The sequence below is a fragment of the Triticum aestivum genome, chromosome 1D, assembly GCF_018294505.1.
Source record: "Triticum aestivum cultivar Chinese Spring chromosome 1D, IWGSC CS RefSeq v2.1, whole genome shotgun sequence".
NCBI classification, from domain to species: domain Eukaryota; kingdom Viridiplantae; phylum Streptophyta; class Magnoliopsida; order Poales; family Poaceae; genus Triticum; species Triticum aestivum.
Window position 1 is genome coordinate 470,122,879 of NC_057796.1, and position 22,704 is coordinate 470,145,582.

The following is a 22,704-nucleotide window of genomic DNA, read 5'->3' on the forward strand; positions in this document are numbered from 1 at the left end:
CAATTGTTTCTAAAAAAACATATTATTACTAAAAATGTACTATTGAAAACTTCTTCTAAATACCAACGCAATGGTATAATTTTTTTGAGATGGTGTTGTATAGCTTTTTTTGCGATGAAAATGGTGTTATATACTCACAGAGTGTTCAGCTTTGACATGTCATATACCTCTTGTACAAACCGCCACATTTATATACTTTATTAACGTTATTATTATCGAAAACCCAATTCGGTGCTCAGGCTCATCTGCACCCGGTCAGAACAAAAAATCAAAACAAATACTAAAAAATCCAAAAAAAAATGTGTGATAGAAAATTTTATGCGTGAGGTTCACTCCAAATTTTAACTTATGTGGCGACTTGAAAGTCCCGCTAAGGATCGAAGTGCATATTGAAGACGCCCCAACATGTGACTAATATCATACACGCAAGAATCACATGTCGGTAGCAAGATGGATATCACATCAAATACAACATTAACTAAGTAGACGAGAATACAAGCGTTTATTGGCTTACACTTGCCACAACAAAGGTACGTAGGGGCTACAACGTAAGTAACATAATACACCAAACAACAATCATACAACAAGACAGGATCCAATTATGGATAAGAAACAAAGTAGCCTAAAGAGGCCCCAAATAAAGAAAGCAGCGTCCACCCAGCTAATCACAGTCTGCCAACCGGGAACTCATCCTATGATTGTCGAAGAAGAAGAAGAACTCCAAATAGAAGCAACGCATCACTCTCGCGTTAGAGCATCGCTTTACCTGTACCTGCATCCGTGTTGTAGTATCTGTGAGCCTTTTGGAACACATCAATCTCATTAGCATGGGTATCAAAACTAACAATATTTTAATGGGTATGAAATGGTTAAGTGGTATGGAAGCAGCAAGCACTAAGCATTTGTGAACAACTAGCCTACGAGTACTAGAACAAGATGAGATAAGTCCTACCAAAAGGGATCGCAACTAGTATGATCAACAAGTTATCATTGAACACCAACCTACGTATCAATCATAACCCCACCGTGTTCTCTTCTTGATACAAATCTCACAAGAAAAGACGATCACATTTACACACGCGGTTGGTAAGTTTTAGCTAATGTAGTTTGAAGTTCTCTACAACCGGATATTATAAATTTTCAAGTCGCCACATAACGACAGGCATGGCTTTTCGAAAGATTTATCCCTACAGGTACATTGGAAACCTCAACATCGTGATGGCACGACGCATCGTAGGAGTCCGGTGTACAAGTCCTTCGCCAAAGGTAAAACTAGTCCAGAGAGACTTCCCGGTGAGCCAGATCCAATTCGGAGCTGCGCGCACTCGTCCCCAGGCTCATCCGCCTATGCAAAGGCTACGGTTGGCTGAAACCCCGGTTTCCCAAGGGGCGCCGCTGGCTGCTAGGTAGGTGGACCAACTGTTGTCTTTTGCAGTTGGCACAAGTTATGTGTAATTAAAAAAAGAGTCCCCGAGGCGGCGACCCTCTATACGTTCATTTTATTATTATGTTGGCAAATGTTAAAACTAATGTTGGATCTCTCTGGAAAGGGTCAACACTAACATAAAGTGATCAAGGGGAGCCCATAAACCCCACACAGGTTAGGAGCGCTCATCGAGGAACATAACACCGGTATAACGGAAACTAGGGCAGCAAAAGCGGGACAAAACACCAAGCAAAAAACCTCGCCCTCCACCCTTTACCAAGCGTATAGATGAAGTAATTAAATAAGCATGATATAATGACATCCCATGATATCCATGTTCCAAACATGGAACAACCTACACCTGCAACTTGCAAATCTATAAGAGGGGTTGAGCAATCGGTAACATAGTCAAACAAATGTTTGCATAAGAATGTGGAGGTTAGAGGCTTTTCGTGGCAATTGGGAGGCTTGCAAACAAGTGGTAGGTGGCGAGACAAAATGATAGCATCAAGACAACTAGCAAGCAAAGCTAGTAATCATATCCACGGCTATGATCATCTTGCCTGGAATCCCGCCTCGAAGAAGATCAAATCCATGAAGTGTAGTCGAATGAATCCTCACAATTCTGAAACGTTACCGGGAACTAGCGAGAAGAAGCAAACCCGGAAACAAGCAAACGACACGGTAAACCAACAAGCATACTCATGGCATTATGCACAATCAAGTATGATGCATGTCCATTTAAAGATGCATGGCATGGCGAGGTCCAACAACCAAATACTACACATTAAGTGCAGCTCAATATGCAACGAGTTGCATATTGACGAAACACCACATCCAATTATTTAATCCACAGTCTTTTATGAAATCGACAAGTTTAAATGTTGTTAATCATGGCATGAGGTGAAGCATAAGTAAACTACTCTATCTAGGCAATTTAGATTAGGCCGGAAACAACACATAGCAATTCCGGAAATTCCCCATATGCAAATTTGGAATTTGGTACTGTTCTGTCCTAAATCATATTTTATTATTGTTAAACAGGAAAAGTAAGTGCACCATGTTATTCTACACGTTTTTCTAGTCCATTTAGATATATGGTTTATTTAATTCAGAGCTATGGTTAAATAGTTATGAAATAAACTATTTTAGCAAGTCATTAGTGCAAATTCATATAAAGAACATCGTAATAGGATCTACGGAGCTACCAGAATGACCACAACAAGTTCGGGATGGCTACAATTGTAACCAGGAAGACAAAGAAGATATGTGCAACAAAATGGAATTCCATAAGTGCTACCGGATTGTGGGGAAAGAGTAGCCACAAATACTATAAAAATTATATGATTTGGAGTTAGGGTGCAAAAGTTGTGCATGGTGCAAGACATAGGGGGTATTGGGAAAATCTGAGCCAAACATTAATTTTGTTTGCTCAAACCTGAGAACAAAATACCCCACTAGAAAGAGCACAAAATTCTGATTCAGAAACATAAGATATTTCTCATGCAAAGCTTGGTGTCAAATCTGCCAACAACACCATCATGCCCACTTGACAGCAACAGAACAGGAGGTTAACAATTTTTAACATGCATGAAGATTACATATTCTAACAGTTAGGCATAAACTAAGCAACATTCATATACGACTTTAATTCAAAAGATGAACGGTTGATTTTATGTAATATTTGCAAAAGGCTATGTTATGATGTACACTCCTGGACTTGAATAAAATTTGATGTCAAAATGACCACTGACATTAGGCACTTCAACGAAAAGAAACAGCAGACGCATACATGGATGTCCCTACGCCGCCTTTGCATGCACTAGGTACTAGCCACTACCATTTTGCCGCCGGCCGGGTCACTCGCTCCCTCGTTAGTTCCATTTATATGAGCTAGAAACCACCATTGTCCATGGGGCCATCCCCCCCCCCCCCCCCCCCCAAATCATGTGAGGCATGGACATACAAATTACAATATATGTCTTTGATGATGGCGCAATCATCTCCTTGTCCTCCAACATCCACAAGCACGACATCATCATTCTTCAAGGTTTTCAAGACCATAAACTCAATTCTGGCTTCATATTCCAAAACTGTGTACCATCCTGGTGACACGTAGTGAGGTCCTCGAGGACATCCACATCTACCCTAAAAGTGAATATCCATCCATAATTGGAAATGGAAGTTCATTAGTCCATGGGAAAATACCATATGTTTTTTATTCTAAAATCAAAGAAGCTCTGTAGAAAAATTCTTAAAATAATATAGTCCTCCAATTTCTCCATACAAATAGTTTTAGTCAAAGAGAGGTTACATGTGTATTAAGATAGAACCAATTCATAGTACATTTGGTTGATCTTTTTTGGGCTTCAAAAAGATACTAAATATAAGTAACTTTATTTTAACATGTCTATTTTGGGTCCACCATCTGTGTATATCAACAAAGTTGATGCCCGACGAGAGTAAAATATCGTATTCTTCGTTCGTAACAAAGAATAAAGAACATTTGTAAGCAAAACAAAGAAAAGAGAGCAATTCATAGAAATTGACAATCCACCTAGTTTGGGCTTTGCCCATTCAAGCTTTTTAGGGTTTTTTTTTTTCGAATGTCCAGGTTTTCTATTGATTTTAATCCCTTTTTTGCGTCTTTTTGCCGATTTTTATTTTACATTTTAAAGAATTTCATAATTCTTTTAAAATCATGATTTTTTTAATTTTTGAATATTTTGAAAATTCACGAACAACTTTTGAATTCTTTATCAGTTTTATAAATCCAGGTGTATATTTTCACTTCGTGATAAATTTTAAAAGTTTAATAATAATTTAAAACTGTTCATAAACATTTTAAACTTTATGGATATTTTTCTAAATGCACAAACAGTTTTAAAATAGCTATGAATATATCTGTCTTTTTTTAGTCTAGAATACAGTTATCTAAAAGATCTGTAAAAGCAGATGTAACAGGTTTTCTTTGTGGAGCAGAAGTATTCAATCGTTTTTTAAACAATTTTTTAGGGTTTTAAACAAGTTTTCCTGCTAACAGAACAGCGGCAAACGAGCTGCGCAGGCGTTATTGGACCTGACCCGTGTGCGCCATTTGGAAAGGTCCCAGCCTCCCGGGTGTCTCTGACGGAAAATCCTATCTACCACTCATTGCTAGAAAATTGTCGGCCGGACGCTATATCTTCCGTTTTTTCTTTTTCTGTTTCTTTTTTTGGGTTTTAGTTTTCTCCTTGTTCGTTTTTTCAGTTTATTTTTTCTTTCCCTTTCTTTTTTTAAAAAAAAATCGCAATTTCAAGACTAATGTTTACAATTTCATAAAAAGTTAATGTTTTTTAAATGTTTACGTTTTCAAATTTTGTTTGGGGTTTCACAGAAATTTTCCATTTTAAAAATTGTTCACGGATCCAAAAAAATTCTTTTTCCCAAATTTTGTTCACAGTTTCAAAATTGTTCCCATTTAAAAAAGTGTTCATGTTTTCAAAATGTGCTTGCATTTTCGAAAAATATATTTTCAAAATAATGTTTGGAATTTTGAATTGTTCGGGATAAAAAGTGTTTGAAATTTCAAAGAATGTTAGGAATTACAAATATTGTTCACATTTGTTAGATGTTTTGGAACTTCACAAGTTGTTTGTATTTTCAAAAAATATCCAGCATTCTCAAAAAGGTTTCAAATCTAGTGGCTAGCAGCATGTGTTCAACAGTGCGAGTTTCATTCTCTCGCAAGGGTGCTTCTTTTATTTTTTATGTCGTGCGCTACAAAGCACTACTTGTTGTCGCCCCCGGCCCTGACCCGCAGCAACACCACCACCGAGACTCCGAGATGAGTCTGGCAAAAAAAAGAGAGAGGGGAGAGTCCGGCCATCTCGACAAAGATCTTGTTGGTACACATGGCCCAAAATATGTCACAGTCGTCTCGTCTGCCATTCATATTTAGAGGGTATCCACTCCAGCGTATATATGTAAAGCATGTGGTACTATTCTTCTCGAGGGAAAAGTATATAGCTACTGGCATGGCATCCAACACACAGTTTGTTTGTTGCCGTCCAAATCAAAAGGCGGCGAAGTGGCAAAACGATAAATCTTACGTGCCATGCCAATGCATGCCGCATGCGTTGTAGGTATTGAGTTGCAATGGCAAGAATTCGATTCCACGTACTACTTCTGCTCACATTTAATTTGTTCCACTGGGTTTTTGAAGATACTACTCGCTCCGGGTTCATTTATAAATCGGCAATCATCAATGGAAATTATTCAGAGTTGGATTACATTTTCGTTTACTCACCAGCTCAGGCTTTTGATCTAAAAACTAATTAATGGTGCAGCTGGCCAGTTTTATTCCACAGATTAAGCTCATGAGGACCAACCTTGTTAGCCACTCTCCGGCTAGCAACGTTGCCATGATGGGCCGCTAGACGGTCAGAGAGCGAGTGTGGTGGGGAAGCAGCTGTCGTGCACACAGCTGAGCACGTCGCGGTAGTCCCTATCGACGGTGAAGGAATCGTAGACGTTGCCGTCGCTGCTCTTCTTGTACTCGAACAAAAGCGACGAGTGGTTGAAGGCCGTGAGCTTGACGAAGCCATAGTCTTGATCCCTGAAGACGCTCCATCTGGGGATGGCCGTGGTGTAGCTGGAGAGGTGGCTGCCGCCGCCGCCCGCCACGACGAAGATGGTGCCGTTCATGGTGCCCGAGTAGTGGCTCCGCTCGCCGGTGACGCACTGGCTCTGGTAGAGCGGGCATGTGCGCTCGTAGTTGTGGACGTGGCCGAAGAAGGCCATGTCGACGCGGTACCGCTGCCACAGCTTCTGCAGGCTCTCCCGGCCCTCGGGCTCCTCGAAGGAGCCCTCGGCGGCGTACCACGCGTTGGAGGAGTAGCCCAGCACCCGGTGCGCCGCGAAGATGAGCCATGGCTGGTGCTTCCGGTCCACCGTGGAGAGGCACTCCTCGATGAACTTGTGCTGCGGAGTCCCCTCACGCCAGTCGTGCCCCGTATCCGCCACGCAGAACCGGAACATCCCGTAGTCCACCTTGTACCTTTGATGGCACCCATTTCAAGCCCAATAGGTTCATAGGAGTATATAGAAACAAATAGGATTGAAAAATGTGTGTGCGTACCAGAAGTTTGCTCTGTTTTCAGCTGGGTAGTAATACATAGTCTCGGCCGGCACACCACACTCGCCGCCGGAGTCCTTGACGTCGAAGAATCCACCGGTGTTGGGCCAGTCCCTCTCGTGGTTACCGCTGCACACGGAAGACAAGGACACATTTTTACATGACACTGCTCCATATGGACAAGAGGTCGGGGCGTGATCTATGTATCTATAACGTACCTCGCAACCATGTAGGGCTTCCTGGCACTGATGGGGGCGACCTGCGCGGTGAACTGGTCCCACTGGGAGAGGTATCCGTTGGCGTAGGGCATGTCGCCGATGTGGAAGACGATGTCGTAGTTGTCCAAATCTTTGACCAGCGTGTCCGTCGTGTTCAGTGACCCCGGCTGGTAGTTGGCGAACTCATTCGATCCGTCCCTCTCCGCCTTAAAATGAAAAGGCCAGACCATGTAGGGCATATATGTCGGTTTCCATTTTTCAACATTTGAGTGTAGGACAGTTCCTTTATTTCATGTCAGGTGAAATTGGCTTGCATGCGTCACAAAGAGTACTACGTACCTTTCCCATGTCACCTAAGACGATGATGCGTTGCAGTGAGTTTTGCCCAGGGGTTGGCGGCGCCCGGAAAGTGTAGGACTTACCCCACACCATGGTACCGTCGGAGAGCTCGTGCCCGCTCTTGTAAGTGTACCTGCATTGCAAACGAACTGGTCTTGAGTGATCCATTTTTGGGAACTACTACATTTTTCCAAGGAATTGCCTACTCTTTGTTGGGCCACAGGTCCCTCATGAAGGCCGTGTGGATGAACCCGGGGTCTCTCCACCCAACCGTCCTCGCCGGCTCGCCTGGATGAAAATGAAAACACACCATGAACCACGCTCGTGAGCTTCTCTTGTTTTTGGACATCTTCACAAAGAAAAAAAAAAGGTACGTACCGCACATGCTACCGCGGTTGAAGGTCAGCGTGCCGGCGGGCGTGCGGGTGGGGTTCCTGACCCCGCCGCCGGGGGCGACCATGCCCCACTCCACCAGCGGGTAGGCCTCGTCGATGTTGTAGCCGCTAGTCCACGTGACCGTCATCTCGTCGTGGGTCTTGCCCTGCGCCAGGCGCGGGAACACCGGGGCATTGGGGTTCTTGAACGCCACCGCCTTCGACACCGCCACCAGCTTCGGCTGCAAAAAAAGGTAGTCAAACACATAGCCAAGATCACTTCACATGAAACAGTTGAGATCGTGACAGTGCAGTAGAACTAGTGGTTACATTTTCGAAGCCGCCGGTGAAGAGGGCGAAGGAGAAGTCGGAGCGCTGGTTGATGATCTGGAACCGGATGGTGCCCTTGCCCCAGTAGCGATAGTTGGCCGAGTAGTTGGCGTACTGATACTGCATCCACACCCACACACACACCAACAGATTAGTCATGGCCGGCGACGTGCATCGATCCATATTAACTGGCAATTGCCATGCATGAATTTCAGGAGAAGATATGTAATTAGTCAACCGACCTTGATAGGCGCTGTGCAGAGTCCCGGCTCGTCGGCGTTCCTCCGCGGGTTAGGGCACGAGCCCGAGCTGCATGTGCACAAGCGATACCATACATATTAGTATTCCTCCATGCCCCAGAGGATCCTACAGGGGTTAGAATGCTAAGGGAAAAGGCGTATTTTACATGAAATCGGCAGGGGAGAAGACAGCGATCCAGTCGTCGCTGGAAGGGTTCTCCCAGCCGTATTTCACGGTGACCCATACGGTGTCTTCGCCCTGTCAGATGCATCTGAGTTGCTTAGATTTCTTTACATAACACAGAATTAACAATGTAGAGTAGCACTTTATTCTTACAATTTTGCTAAAGCACATGCATCATCACAAATGAGTCCAGCTGTATTTCTCATCAACTTTGTACACTCAAAAGTTCACGATTTGTATTTGTTCGTTCACTTTGTACTCTAAAGTTGTACCTAGTGAGCAACAATTAATATGGATTGGAGGGAGATATGGTGTCTCCTGGCTATTTGTCTAGCAAAATGAACTAGCAAGGGAGTATTAGTGAGCAACTGAGCAAGCTAATCAATGTACCTGGTCGCCGAGCAACGCCGGCGTCACCCGCACGTACGCGGAGCCGTGCAGCTCCACGGTGGCCTTGTGGATGGCGATCTTGGATAGCGGCTGGATCCCCTCGGCCGGCGACGCGCTCACCATCGCCGCCGACGCTGCCGCCATGGCCAGCACCACCACCAGGACGACATGCAACATCTTCCCCATGGTCAACACCGTCACAGCCCCCTCCCGTATCTTGTAGGCACTGGCAGGCAGCTGCTCCTGCTCCTTGGCTCCAGGCTGGTGAGAGTCCGGTGTATGCCGGCCGGCCGGCCGGCCTATATGTAGTACGTGCTGCCACCAAGTGGCAGGCCGCGTGAACCACGGGCTATGTTGAAAATTGGTAACTACGTACGTATACAACTCGATCGGTAGCATCGTGATTCATGGAGCACGTTGTTATGGATCTCGGCATGTGCTCTTGCTTTCTTTGGGTACTCTTCGTTTATCAGTCAAGTCACTCTCTGATGACTACTCACACACACTCTCTATATATGTCCGAATTATTGATTTTAGTAACTTGGATTGGATCAGACGATCAATCAATCGCGACCGGGGATCAGCGCACGTACACAGGGCGCGCAGCATCGACCATGAGAAGCCTATCCGGCATCGATCCGTTATTTATGATGTGATTCATGCGATTTTAGTAAGAGCTAGTACTTCCTCCGTCCGAAAAAGCTTGTCCCTCGAATGGATGTATCTAGCACCAACCAGCATCAAGTCTGCACCACAAATGGAAGGATAGATATTATAGTCTCGGTCTCATCCACAAACATCACATGTGACTCTAAGCATCTTGAAGTCCATGCATTGGTTAATTTTCTCTTAATACTTGCATACAATGATTTAATGCACCTTGAAATCTGAACATGTGGTAGGGAACCATTAAATTGAGACTTATAAAATGAGAAATCTAAAATTTTAAGATAAGCCCTATAAATCAAAAAGGAGGGAGTATTTTGAGAGCCAGAAAGTTTGCAAACTGCACTTGAAATCTCGGCCTCCAAGTTCTTTTCAGAGACAAGTTGGTGTGAGTGCTGCGATTTCACTAGTAAGTGAGTAGCTAGTAGTTGGTCAACGAGCATTACGTCTACATCACAAGTGGATGGATGGAGGTTAAGAGTCACATGCAGTTGGGCGCCAATAGGATGGCAGCATGGCATCGACCTGATCCATGAGTTTTTCAAGGTTTGCTTGTCATGTGTAATGGTCGGGGGAGGAGAGGGTTGGATCCAGATTCCAAGGGTGGTGCTGGTGCACCAATACGCGAGATAGATAGGGTGCCGTTGTCGGAGCGTGGGAAACGACTCCCCCGATAATACTAGCTACACCCTCAATGACATGTGGGCAATTTTGTTAGTGTATGGCTATAAGGCCTTTTGTGCAATCTTTGTTCTGGTTGTGTTACTACTAACAACACCGCCTACTAATTGTTGTTGTGACTTCGAGGCCAACCATTTGTGTAAAACGATCTCAAAGAAGCCGTCTAAGCAAGTTCCAACTTCAAAAGACCACTCACCAAAAGCAAGGGTGTCACCACGAGAGCGTCCAATGCCTCTGAATTTAGTACTCCCTCAGTAAAAAAATATAAGAGTGTTTAGATCACTAAAGTTAACAACTACAGAAGAGCACTCGGCTACTTTGCTAAGGCTCATTGTGCTATAATCTGTTGACAAAAGAGTTGTTCATGATCTTAGCAAAGTAAACAGTGACAAAACAAATCAGTTTTGTGGTCACTGGTCACTAATGACACCAAAAGAAATTAAGAGGAACTGCATCAAAGAATAGGATTTCTATCATGTCTATTGAAAATGAATATATTCATGATGGTAGACAGAAAAAAGCAGTCAGTGAAGTAGGAATAGGTTCTTAAATATTTTTTTATTAATTAAAAATTCACACGAAAATAATTCAAGATTTTTAAGCTGCCATCAAGAAACATCTTGTTAACAGATGAGTACCCCTCTGTAAAGTAGTGATCTAAAAAGTCTTATATTACTTTACAGAGGGAGTACCATTTTAGACATTTTTTGTTTGCATTTAGTGAGTACCATTAGACTGGAAGTGAGACGGCACATGATACTTATTTTGCAGTTTGCACCATGCTTATGAATGCAAATCCAAATTAAGACTATCTTCATGTGCACTAGTGTATCTGATTGTTCATCCCCATGGTAAATTAATTGCATAATCGGAGCTTACAACATCAGAAACTCATCTAGTTCTGCTCATAACATCAGAAAACGATAAATCTATTTGATTTGTTGTTCCTCTCAGTCCTTGCTTGCTGAGTCAGTTGCTTGACCATTTGCCCACCACGAAATTAGGCTTCATGAATTTTATCTATTGACTATATATGCTAAAACTAAATCTGTTGGGCAACGGCTGCACCTTAAAAGATGATCTTCAAAAGCATGAACACGGCGAAGAGAGTACATACCTCACTGATAAAGAAGATTGTAGTAGCCCGAAGTCTCACATTGAAAGTACTCGGCGATACCAATGTTCACCCCGTGTCAACGGATATGCCTGTAACCTTCAGCGTTGACGACGCCTCTGACTTATGCTGGCGTTTAGCATCGAGATTCTGAGAGCTTGTAAACCCCTGTGTAATTACCATCATACCTCAAGATACACCGCGTGGCAATCGTATAGAGTGAAGGTCACATTCTAAAAGTTTTGCACGTTTGGTTGTCAATACTCTAAATCGTCGTATATTACTGTGAATGCTGAGGGTTTAGAGTTGCACAACAGATGCATTACTTCCATAGTAACACAAGGGATTCTTGTATTTATTGTTTGAGAGCTGCTATGCAGACGACGGTTCTTGCACGATTTTTGGACGATGCTACATATCCAACCATCCATCCATAAACTAAAGTGCAGCACACCACCAGATCGACTGTCGTGCAAGAATCAGCCACAGAAGTAACAGCAGTTTCGTTATTGTTTTCATCTTTTTCATGACGGAATCTGCGATAGCGCGGACATGGGCGGCTCGTGCTGCTGAATGGTAATGTTGATGACACAATGTGTAGTGGGGTGAGATGAGATTACGCTCAGATTTGAGTGTCTGAGAACTGATACCTACTAGCTGATAAGTAACTAGAGTCTTTGGATTTTAGTAGCCAAAATGCTGGTAACATAAACAATTGCGTGACTAGGAATGGTAACATAAACAGTTCCGCTTGTATTGAGGAATGGCTAAATTCATATCACCATTCCCATCCTAGCTGTATCGCCCAGGAAGGCGGGGAAAATGATGGCCAGATGCATCCATTCTGCAGTCAAGATCGATCGAATCATGGATGCCGGTAGTCTGTGTGCAATGCTCTACCATTCGTTCCCTACCCATGAAGCAGTACAACCTTAGAAACTGGTTGGAATGTTACATAATTACAAGAACTACACACCAGGTGCATTGCCAATTCCACACAAAGACCGTGCACCCACCTTGTTCCTTCAGTTACGCGCTACGAAACTCTTCCGTACAGGAAATGCAGCATAACATAGCTCCCGATTCTTTTTACAAACTCGAGGATAGCATGACCCCAACCTAACAAGAAACCACACGAGATGTGAAACCAAACGTTTCTGTGATGTTTACTACTGGATGTTCCTTGCCCGCATCAATGCTTCTATTTTCTGGACGTCTTCGGGCGCATCCACACCATGGGCATCATGGTCCACCTTGATAACCTGCAAACGTCAAGGGAGGAAAAGAACGCTCAACCCAGCACGATAAAGCATACGCATCAATTTTTATGAGGGGACACAACATATAAAGCTGCATATAGTACAGAACACGTAATGTACAATACAACCTCTGTAACTAAATGTGAGACGTTTTTGAAATACAAGCTGACACCACTGTACAATGGGCAGTTGCTACTGCATTCTTTCTAAGTGGTAGCTATAGTTCAATGCATACTTTTGCTACTGCATTCAAATCAATAACTTAAATTTTCCAGGCGAAAGATGGCCAATCGAAGAAGGCCCTTGTGGAGGCGATGGGTACTGAAGCCAGGAGTGGGAAAGGCGTAATGGAGACAAGGGCGGTTGCCAGGAGCTAGGCGGCCGCGCATGATGGCCACTTCATCACCTACAACCGTCGCACGGGGAAGGAGACAGCTACTACAAGGGCGGGAACTGAAAAGAAAACCTGGTCATCAACATGACCGGCGCTCGCAAGGCAGTGCAGATGTGTTCCCTTGCGGTCGGACTCTTCCTGTCCGTGCTGCTGGTGACCTCCCGGCAGCTGATCGACCACATGAAGCAGGTCTGGAAGGTGCGTGGGAGCCTGGACAACAGCCAACTGGAAGCAGAAAAGGGGCGCAAATTCATCCCCGAGTTCTCGGAGGATGGAGACCGGCAACATGTCATCAAGGGCAGGCCATGGCAGTACAAGGGGGGCACCTTCCTGGTTGTCGGCCTGGGGACCGGGGATGATCCCGCATCGGCTGTCTTTTCTCATGTGCCGATGTGGGTTCAATTGCGGGGAATCCCTTTCTACCTCCTCACTAAGGAGTTAGCCTTCAGACTGGGTGAGCAGGTTGGCCTGACGGTGATGATCGACCCGCATGCAAGAGGGAACAAGTTTCTCAGAGTGAGAGTGCAGCTACCGTTGTACTCTACCCTGCAGGAAGAGATCACGCTGACTGATGAGATCACAGAGGAAAAGCTTTTGGTAAATTTACGTTCTGAAAGACTGCCTAATTTCTGCTTGTTATGCGGATACATAGGCCAAATGGGAGCCAGGCGCGATCCCCTAATGAAGAAAAGAACTGACGTACTCCATGGAGCTCAGTGTGCATCGACGACCCACGGGCCTGGTCCTTGCCAGACAAGGTGGGGCAGGGCCGGCCCTTCAGACACCGACCTTGCAGCCTAGGCCAAAAGAGCTTGTCGAGCTCGTCGCATATCGACCGCTCTGGTGCTGAAGGCGGTAGAGCAGGTGCATGAAAATGTTGCCCGCCTTTCGGTGGGCGACAGGATGGAGACAGACACCAACCCAAAGTGTCACGATGCCAACTTCATGGTGGCTGCGAGTACGGCTACCATTGCTGCTGTCTCCCTGAGTAGGGAGAATCAGGGGATCAGCATAGCTGATGCCAAGGGCGCCATGGCCTCAACTGCAACCCCGATTGATGCCTCCTCCAACCTGAAGGTCGGCCATATGACATGGCTGCTGTGGACCTGAACACGGCAGCCGGAAGACAGCAGAACAGATGGAAACAACCCACCTCCTGCCTGAACAGGAGGGGAGTGACAACCAGAAGACTGATGAGCTGGCGTCCAAGCAGGAAGCGATCCAAGCGACGCTGGCAGCCCCCATGCCGGGGTCTAGACTTGAGCTACAAGCTGCTGGGAACGCCGGTGGCAATGCAACTTGCAAGGAGAACAATGTCACTGCTTCCGTGACTACTCCACAGGTGGGTGCAAACCAGGAAGTTGAATTGGAACCTTGTGAAGAGCGCTGGGAGCAGTGAGGCGATGCGGTCGGATGCCTCAGCTCAGGATGGTGGAAACACTTAGAATCGTCACTTGCGTGCTGTGTGGGGAAGGGATGGACTAGCAAGAGCAGCATGACAAGAAACAAGTTAACTTAAAGAAGAAAAGCATCAAGAGGAATGCGGCTGCTAGGAAGGAGGTTGCTGCTTCAGTCCTCAACAAGCATCTGGATAGGTATAAGAATCAAATGGATGTAGAATCTGAGAGTGTGAGTCTTTATGTAACAGTGACTTAGTGAGTAGCAAAAAGGGTAGTGGAAGAAAAGAGAAAGAATGGTGGAAAGGGAGCTGCTGGAGAACTGACAGGCGGGAAGGACAGCGCCCGTCAGGAGCCACGAATCTCTTCGCCTGGAACTGCCGAGGACTGGGGCAGCCTCAGACAGTTCAGGAGTCGATCCGCCTAGTGAGGATGTAATGTCCAAAAATCACGTTTTCCACTGAGGTGAGGCAAAATAAAGACATGATTCTAAGTTTGTGGTCATGTTTGGGTTTGCGGTGTTGTTTACCAGTGTTGTCTGCAAGGGAAAAGGGTGGCCTAGCTCTGTACTGTGATGCAAGTTTGAACGTCAGTGGGGTGGCCTAGCTCTTTACTGGGATACAAGTTTGAATGTCAGTTCGATAAACTTTGGTGAGCACCATATAGATGTCAGAACTGAGGAGGCTGAAGGTCAAAGATGGATGTGTACTTTCATCTATGGGGAGCCTAGAGTTCAGGACAGGCCGGAGATATGGAAGCTGTTAAGGAGGATAAAGCAAAGTGTATCAGAACCATGGCTTCTGATTGGCGATTTTAATACGGCAATGTGGCAATTTGAGCACCTTTCAGCCACTAAAGGAAATGAAAAGCAAATGGAGAACTTCAGATATACTCTCTCTGTTTGCAACCTCCATGATTTGGGTTATTCTGGAGTGCCATGGACATACAATAATAAGCAGGGAGGCACCAGAAATGTGAGGGTCAGATAAGATTAGACCGTGCAGTGGCTTGCCCTGCTTAGTCAGGTCTTTTCTCTGATGCCGTGGTGCAGCACCTTGTGACATCGAGGTCAGATCATTAATCTCTCAGTGTCCTGGTTAGCCTTGAAAAACTGAAGCAGACAACAATTTTCCACTGGCATTGTGCTTTCTATGAATTAATGTGGGAGAGGGAAAGCACCCTAGCTGATGAAATAAAAGATACATGGGGAGGGCATGTTGTGGCATCGGATCTTGCAGCGATCAACTTCTGGCAACGATGAATTGTTTGAAGAGTTGGGTAAGGAGAAGTTTGGGGCTGTAAATAAGGAGATTGAAAACCTTAGAAAAGAGTAGAAGGTTTGCTTGCTGACAGACTGCAATGGGAGCACCAGTGTGTGTCTAAACGGCTGGACGAGCTGCTGCTCCGGGAAGAAATGGTGTGGCGGCAACGTTTAAGAGTGGCTTGGTTAAGCATGGTGACCAAAACACTAAGTTCTTCCATCAGAAGGCTACATGGAGAGGAAAAAAGAATAGAATAAGAAGTCTGAAGAAGCAAGACGGTGGATTAGAGGTGGATTATTTCAGCATGCTGTTTACCAAAAATGGTATGGTTGTTCCAGAGTAAATCGCTGATCTTATGGACCAGAAGGTCCATGAGGACACAAACAGTGTTTTGATTTGCGAGTTGGCCTTTGAAGGCACCTGGGGCTGATGGCTTTCCAGCACGTTAAATCGGGGGATGCTGAAAGAGGAAGTTTTTGCTTAAGTGAATAAGTTCTTCCAGGACGGTGAATTGCCAAAAGAGACAAATGAGGCCATCAGTGTGCGTGTTCCTAACGTAAAACAAGCTGAGGAACTAAAGGACTACCGGCCTACAGTATTTCATTGTGCAATGCTGTTTAGTATAAAGTTGTGACCAAATGCCTAATAAATAGGTTGACACCCTTGCTGGACGGGCTCATTTTGCTCACACTTTGGAGATATTGGCATCTCAGGAACGATGTCATCCACGCAAAGGGAGACGCTACTATCCAACAATCGGTTCAGTTCCTCCTAAGGTATGTTGAGCTGCACGGACCCTCTGACCCAGATGTCGCTGAGTCAATTTGCTTGGATGAGTAAAAAGGGAAGGGAGGACATGCACGGAATTCTGGATGCGCGGGCGCAGCAACTATAGCCTGGGAACATCCTGCTGAGGGATGGTTGAAGATAAATTTGGATGGACCCTTTGTTCCTGAAACTAAAGCAGCTAGTGTGGACGCTGTGCTTTGCGATCATTTGGGAAATGCCCTGGCTGTTATGGCGAATGCGTTGAACACTTCTGTTGATGCAGAAGAAGCTGAGGCTCGTGCTTGCTTGGAAGGAATCCGTTTGGGAGCAAGCCAACTTCGACAGGCCTATAATTAGTGAGCGACTGCAGTTCACTCATTGCTGCCTTGAGGGGGAGTGGCTGTAACATGTCTCGTTTAGGTGTGGTTTATAGTGATGCTCTCCCAGAAGCTTCGAAATTGCTGGACTGTAGGTTTGTTCACATCAAAATAGATCAAAACCGTGTTGCTCATGATATTGCTACTTATTTTCATCAAGCTGGCAATTGAGCTGAGTGGGACTCACAAGAACCATCTCAGATTGCTCATGCAATAGCTAGAGATTGTAAATCCCCAAGTTTGGATCATGAATAAGATCTCTTTTGACCTCAGAAAAAACATAGCTTAAATTTTTTCCAGGAACTAGTTGCCCGGGAGCAACAGATGATAGAAATTTCTTGTTTGTACAAATACTGAACAGCGAGAAGCCAAATTACCTTCATCTTGTAGCCGTTCTCAAGAACTTTAAGTTGCTCCAGGTCCTCTTCTAGTTGCAATGGGGTTGGTGCAAGCTGTGGATAGATCTTCAGAAACTTCGAATCAAAGCCCTACACAACAAATGTCAAAGCATTAATTGTGGGGGAGCTTCAGCACAAAGTTAATATTTACAACAAAATAAAGAGGCACACAGGTCACAGGGCACTCAGTTATCAGAAGGGTTGGTCATGTACCGAAATCCCAAGATGAAGAAGATATGGGAAGTGAGGATTGACTTTCCCTGATCTGCAATGTTGAAAATTCCAAAACTGTAAGCACAAATGAGGTTACCTGAAGAGTTAAAACAAATTTTAGTATCTCACTTGTTAAATGGGATCAGCCCTCTTGAGAAGTATATTGCATAACCCTGGTTGTCTACTACACACTTCACTCGGTTTGTGTCAAATGCATCATCAGGTTTTAGTGCTGTGGCAGCTGTGCTGAAGACTGCATCAGGAGCTCGCTGAAGATAAAATTGAGCACATCGTAAATGCAATGAAAAGAGATCAGTTAAGAAGAAAGAGATGTCAAAAAAACTGGAATGAATAGAAATATAAGGCAAAAGGCAAAGCGGAATCTCCAGTAAAATTAGTACGGCAAAGATACAAAATGCAAATCATCACAATCCACTCGGAAGACTTCATCTCAGTTACTTGAGGAAAAACAGTTTGCTTATCAGAAGAGTAAGAAATAACAAAACTAGAGTTCATAACTACCTGCAGTGCCATAACCACACCGTCTATTATCTCTGGTTCAATAAGAGGCTCATCCCCTTGAATATTGACAACAATGTCGTAATGTTTCCTGAGCTTTTGAAGTGCCTCACAGCAGCGTTCAGATCCTGCATTTTGAACCACATGCCAACAAGCAAATAAGGAGATTACGAAGCAGTCATAAAATGATACCTGAATTACAAAATCATCCAAGATTACCATTTTGGCATGATACTGATGTCATTATAACATCAGCTCCAAATCCTCTACAGCACTCAGCAATTTTCTCATCATCCGTTGCCACAACTGGGGACAAAAAGGAAAGAAATACCAACAGTCTTAGCATTAGAAGCATGTTGCTGCAGATTTAGAAGCCTCTCTGAACACATCAGAGAAAACAGAGTATGGCAACATGACAAGTGTTCAAGATGATCAAAGAAAGAAATCAACTTAAAAACAAGGATTTGCATATTACAGAAATGTTTTGCACATAGTAGAAATAAACAAATAAGTAGAAATCTGCTTACCGACATGGTCTAACGAAGAAGCTAGCATAACTCTTTCCCAGGTTCTCTGAAAAGATCCAAGAAGCCAATGGTGAGTTTGAGCCTTTGAGGATGATCTAGTCAAGACGTCAGGTACAGGTAAGGCAACTTATTAGCTATGCTGATTGCTAAGCTAACCGAGCATCAAATCCTAGCACTAACTAATAGGGCACTATATCCATCATTTCATTAAGAATATAAAAGCTAACTTGGAGTCCCATCCTCCCAATTCAAAATCACATTTATCAGCCACAAATATAACTCAATGCTTGAGCAAATGTTGGTACTAGATTCACCACCGTATAAAGCAAAGTGCAGTAGAAAAGTTCAGTAGAACCACGGGACTGGGGCTCCACGTTTGTTTGCCATTAGATGGCACCTCGAGATCTGCACCGTGCAGAGTCATTTGGCCAAGGACCACTAATCAAGTAAAGTAATTTCTTAATTTATGGCGTTGCATACTGTTCTTTGCTGCTCCTTGTCAGACGAGTGAATTATTAAACAATAGTTTCTCTCTCGACTGAGTACTGCTGTTGTGGCAAAAGGCTGTTAGCCGAAGCATTGTGCAGCACAACAATTTAAATTTTCTGTCACGTACTCCCATGCCTGAAGCCATTCTAGCTAAACAGCCTGCAAATTGCACATATTGGCACACATCTCCAGGCCGTCGTTTCTGAAACCGATGGCATCTAGAGGTGGAGCCGGGGCACCATGGTTCTAAAAAATGGCTCTCAAACTGCAGCCCAGAAAGAGGTGGTAGAATTTTGCCCACTCAATAAATTATCTGAACAATTCAGCCAGAAAGGATTCTTCAGGGAACACATACGTCTGCAGCAGAATAAGCAGCCACGACTTCATCCTTTCGGTTGGTAATAATAACTTAACAGCAACACAAGCATCCATATCTGACGATCTCACACGAGTAAGCAAGACGTGCAGTACGGTGTCCAGAAATCCTACTAAAATTCGACCAACAGCTTGCAGCTACTCGCTAAGTTACATTCTGAACAGGACGGGACAGCAACGAGAAATCCTAACCCGAATCCACGGGAAAGAACTAGCATTGCTCGGCCACAGCTGCGGGCACAAGCTGCCACTGCCATTCGCTTCCCGTTCGATCGCCAGCCGCCGCTCGCTCTCTTAGATCGGGTGCTAGAACGCGAGGCAACGGACGGGGTGTGTAAGAAGGTGGACACGGACCTGTATCATGGGCTTGCCGAGGATGAGGGCGAGCGGCTTGCCCTCGAAGCGGGAGGAGGCGTAGCGCGCGGGGATGATGCCCACCGCCAGGCTGCGGAACCCGCGGGGCCGGCGGTACAGGTAGGCGGCCGCGGCCGCCGCCGCCGCCGCGCCGAGCGCCAGCCCGTGGAAGATCCACACGCGGCTCCCGGACCCCGAGGACTCCGACGGCGCCGGGCAGATCGGCATCGCGTCGGCGGTGGCGTGGATCCGGCGCGGCGAAGTGTGTGCTGTTCGAGTGGGAGTGATCCGTGCGGCCGACCAACGTGGGCGTTGTTGTGTCGGTACAGCCCAGCCCAGCCCAGTTAGCGCATCGTCGTCGGCTCAGGGATGAGGATTTCGTTGGCCCAGCCCACAAAAGTTTCCTCTGCTTCCTTGCCGTGGGGTTTCCTTGTGTGTGGTGAATCATCAAAACCAAAAACATTACTCAAAACAATCAAAACCAAAAAAAGAGATAAAATTTGCCTAGAAAATCTCAGATCTACTTTTTTTGATGAAACCAAAACTACAAACATCCATGAAAATTATTATTAAATAAAATACATCAAGGTCTCCAAGGGGTTGATTGTCTTCTTCGTCCCGAGCGGGTTGACGGCGCGCCAGGGTTGTTGTCTCTGCATCAAAATTTGGAACTTCAAAAAAGTTCCGGAAATAAACAAATGAAAATTTTGAAATAAAAGTTTAATAATTCATAAATGAAAATGTTTGCATATTCAGAAAATATTCTCAACTTTGAAAATAAATGTTCGGAAAATAAAAAAAGTTCACGATTTTTTAAAAAAGTTCATGTATTAAAATGTTAATGAAAATGGAAAATAAATTGCTAATTCAAAAAAATGGTCATGAAGTGAAAAATATCCTTAAATTTCAAAAACTGTCCATGACTTCCAAAATAGTTTATTGATTCAAAAAATGATCATGCGTTTCAAAAAAATATTCGTTAAATCAAAAAAAATGTTTGTGAATTTGATAAATTGTTCCACCAAACAATTTCCAAAAAAATGTTCGTCGATTCCAAAATAAAATACATCAAGATCTCCAAGGGGTTGATTGTCTTCTTCGTCCCGAGCGGGTTGATGACGCGTCAGGGTTGTTGCCTCTAGGTCACCGGAGCCAGCCAGTCATTGTTGACCGTGGACGGAAAATCATCAAGTCTACGATCATGTCGGACCATCGCCTTGGAGAATAAATCATCAAAGTCGTCGCCGCCAGAAGGTTGTGAAGGTTGCTTGGGAGAAACCATGCCTAGGATCAAGATCATACAAAGTGAACAATGACGCATCTTTGTTTAATGATAGTTCTGGAGCTACTGTTGTCGTCGTGCGGAATTGTCGAGGAGAAGAAGTAGCTGGAGTGGCAGAGCCCTTTGTATATGCAGATAACACAGCTCCCATAGAAGCTCTGGCTATACGCCGAGGTTTGCAGATCACGCATCAAATTGGTTGCTCAAAGGTGATTTGTTGAATCTGCTTGTTTAGAACTTATCACAGCCTGCAACGGGAAAGATTGATATATTGCCACCTTACTCCACGATTCTGGCATACTGCTTCCAGTATGCTTATGACATTTCTTCGATCCATTTTCAGCATAATGCCCTTGCACATTTTTTAGCTAGACATGTTTTTGATCCAAACTTGATGTACATGTGGGGCGATGATGCCCCTAGCTTTCTTCTTCTGCGTGTTTTAAAGATGTGAGCTCCCAATAAAGTGTCAAGTGGCTTTCCCTTTTAAACAAGGAAAATAGAAGCAGCAGCTCCTGCGTCATGTCATGTCATGGGAGGGCATGGGCCCTGAATCAAGATTAACACGCATGCCGAACATGGTAGTACATGCGCACTGGCTAGCAATAACAAGGTGTTACGTGCAGGTAAAAATGCCTACGAGAGCCGTCGGTGCCGGGGGCCGCGTCGGCGTCAAACAAGTGCTCACTACACCACGGTCGTTGATTGAAGGCACTTTTGAAAACGCCTCCGATTGATCAGTTTTGGAGGCGTTTTAGGAAAGTGTGCCTCGGATTGATGCAGCTTTGGAGGCGTTTTAGGATAAATGCCTCAAATTGATGCAGCTATGGAGGCGTTTTAGAAAATTGCCTCGGATTGAATGTGCTGACCGCAGGTGGCCGAGCTGCTGCTATGTGCACGAATGAGACTCGCGGGTGTCGCCGTTTAATCGCAACGTCGAGGCAGCCGAACGCCGGCGCTGGAGAAGACGGTGACGTTGTTTTGGACCGTCGGACATGCCTGCCTATGTATGTTAAAAGACAGGACGTCCCTTCCCATCTGAGTACAAACAGTTAGCTTGTTGTACTGGTCAGTGGTCTACCGTTGCACACAAGAAGTCCTTTGTTCGAATCACGCATTTGTTTTTTTTGCTCGCTCGACATTCGTGCTTAAATTTAGTCCCATACTGCTTACGGACTAAGAGCTGGACATATTTAAAAGGAGGAATCATGGTTAGAGATTCAGAAATTACATCTACTGGTGAACTATGTCAGTTGCATACGGCGTACCGAGTAAGAGTTAGCCATATATAGGGTTGACAAATGGAATGGATAGATGGGGTACAGTTTCAGAGTTTGAGCTGAGCAGCAAAGCAAACCACGAGGCGACATACAACGCATAGAACAACGGAGCTTTTAAGGCGATTTCAAAACGCCGCAGTATTCCCCGGCGTATTTCGATAGCGCCTTGACCTGACCCTTTCCCTTCTCGACCATTTCTAGCATTTTACAGAAACGCTGACAAAAGCATTCGAAGGCTGGAGGCGATTTAGAATGCCTCAGAATATCATCCGTGTTTTAGTGGCTGTCGACGATCTCTGAACAAAAGAAAAGAAGCCTTGACAAGGAAGGCGCCCTTGATTCTTGGTGGAAATCATGGGTTCGTGTAACACTTGGCACACGACCGGAGACGTTGACCATGCATCAGTAAAGGCCGCTGCATCACCGTCTGGTCCACGCGTACCGACATGTGTTGTACGGGCGAGTAGATCATGATTCATCACGCGTAAAACTATCGTGATTTTATGTCAGAAGAACAAGAATGTTCTGGACGAGACAGCTTAATTACTCTTTCTGTCTCAAATGTAAAAACGTTTTTTACACTACTATAGTGTTAAAAACGTTCTTATATTATGAGATGGAGGGAGCAGCTCACGCGCCCTAATTAATTAACAGCGTTCGTGCGAGGAACGCCCACATGTATGCACAATCTCTTGGATCGCCGTGTCACTCACCCGGCTCGCCGGAGCGGAGA

At 44.9% G+C, this 22,704-nt stretch overlaps 2 protein-coding genes across 2 annotated transcripts; both read right to left on the reverse strand.

The window, feature by feature from the left end:
* Positions 1-5,848: 5,848 nt before the first annotated feature.
* Positions 5,849-8,864, reverse strand: LOC123176494 (nucleotide pyrophosphatase/phosphodiesterase-like). Its single transcript, XM_044590677.1, has 9 exons — positions 8,617-8,864; positions 8,210-8,301; positions 8,046-8,112; positions 7,804-7,923; positions 7,483-7,715; positions 7,100-7,232; positions 6,761-6,966; positions 6,546-6,671; positions 5,849-6,464 (listed from the first exon to the last, which is right to left on the reverse strand). The coding sequence occupies exons 1-9, from the start codon at positions 8,800-8,802 to the stop codon at positions 5,849-5,851; spliced, it is 1,779 nt and encodes a 592-aa protein (XP_044446612.1). The 5' UTR covers positions 8,803-8,864.
* A 3,124-nt stretch (positions 8,865-11,988) lies between these two features.
* On the reverse strand, positions 11,989-19,711 carry LOC123183071 (3-deoxy-manno-octulosonate cytidylyltransferase). The gene is made up of 8 exons (XM_044595806.1): positions 19,410-19,711; positions 18,192-18,237; positions 17,884-17,970; positions 17,668-17,792; positions 17,275-17,414; positions 17,146-17,197; positions 16,912-17,022; positions 11,989-12,339 (listed from the first exon to the last, which is right to left on the reverse strand). The coding sequence occupies exons 1-8, from the start codon at positions 19,635-19,637 to the stop codon at positions 12,247-12,249; spliced, it is 882 nt and encodes a 293-aa protein (XP_044451741.1). The 5' UTR covers positions 19,638-19,711; the 3' UTR covers positions 11,989-12,246.
* Positions 19,712-22,704: the final 2,993 nt, after the last annotated feature.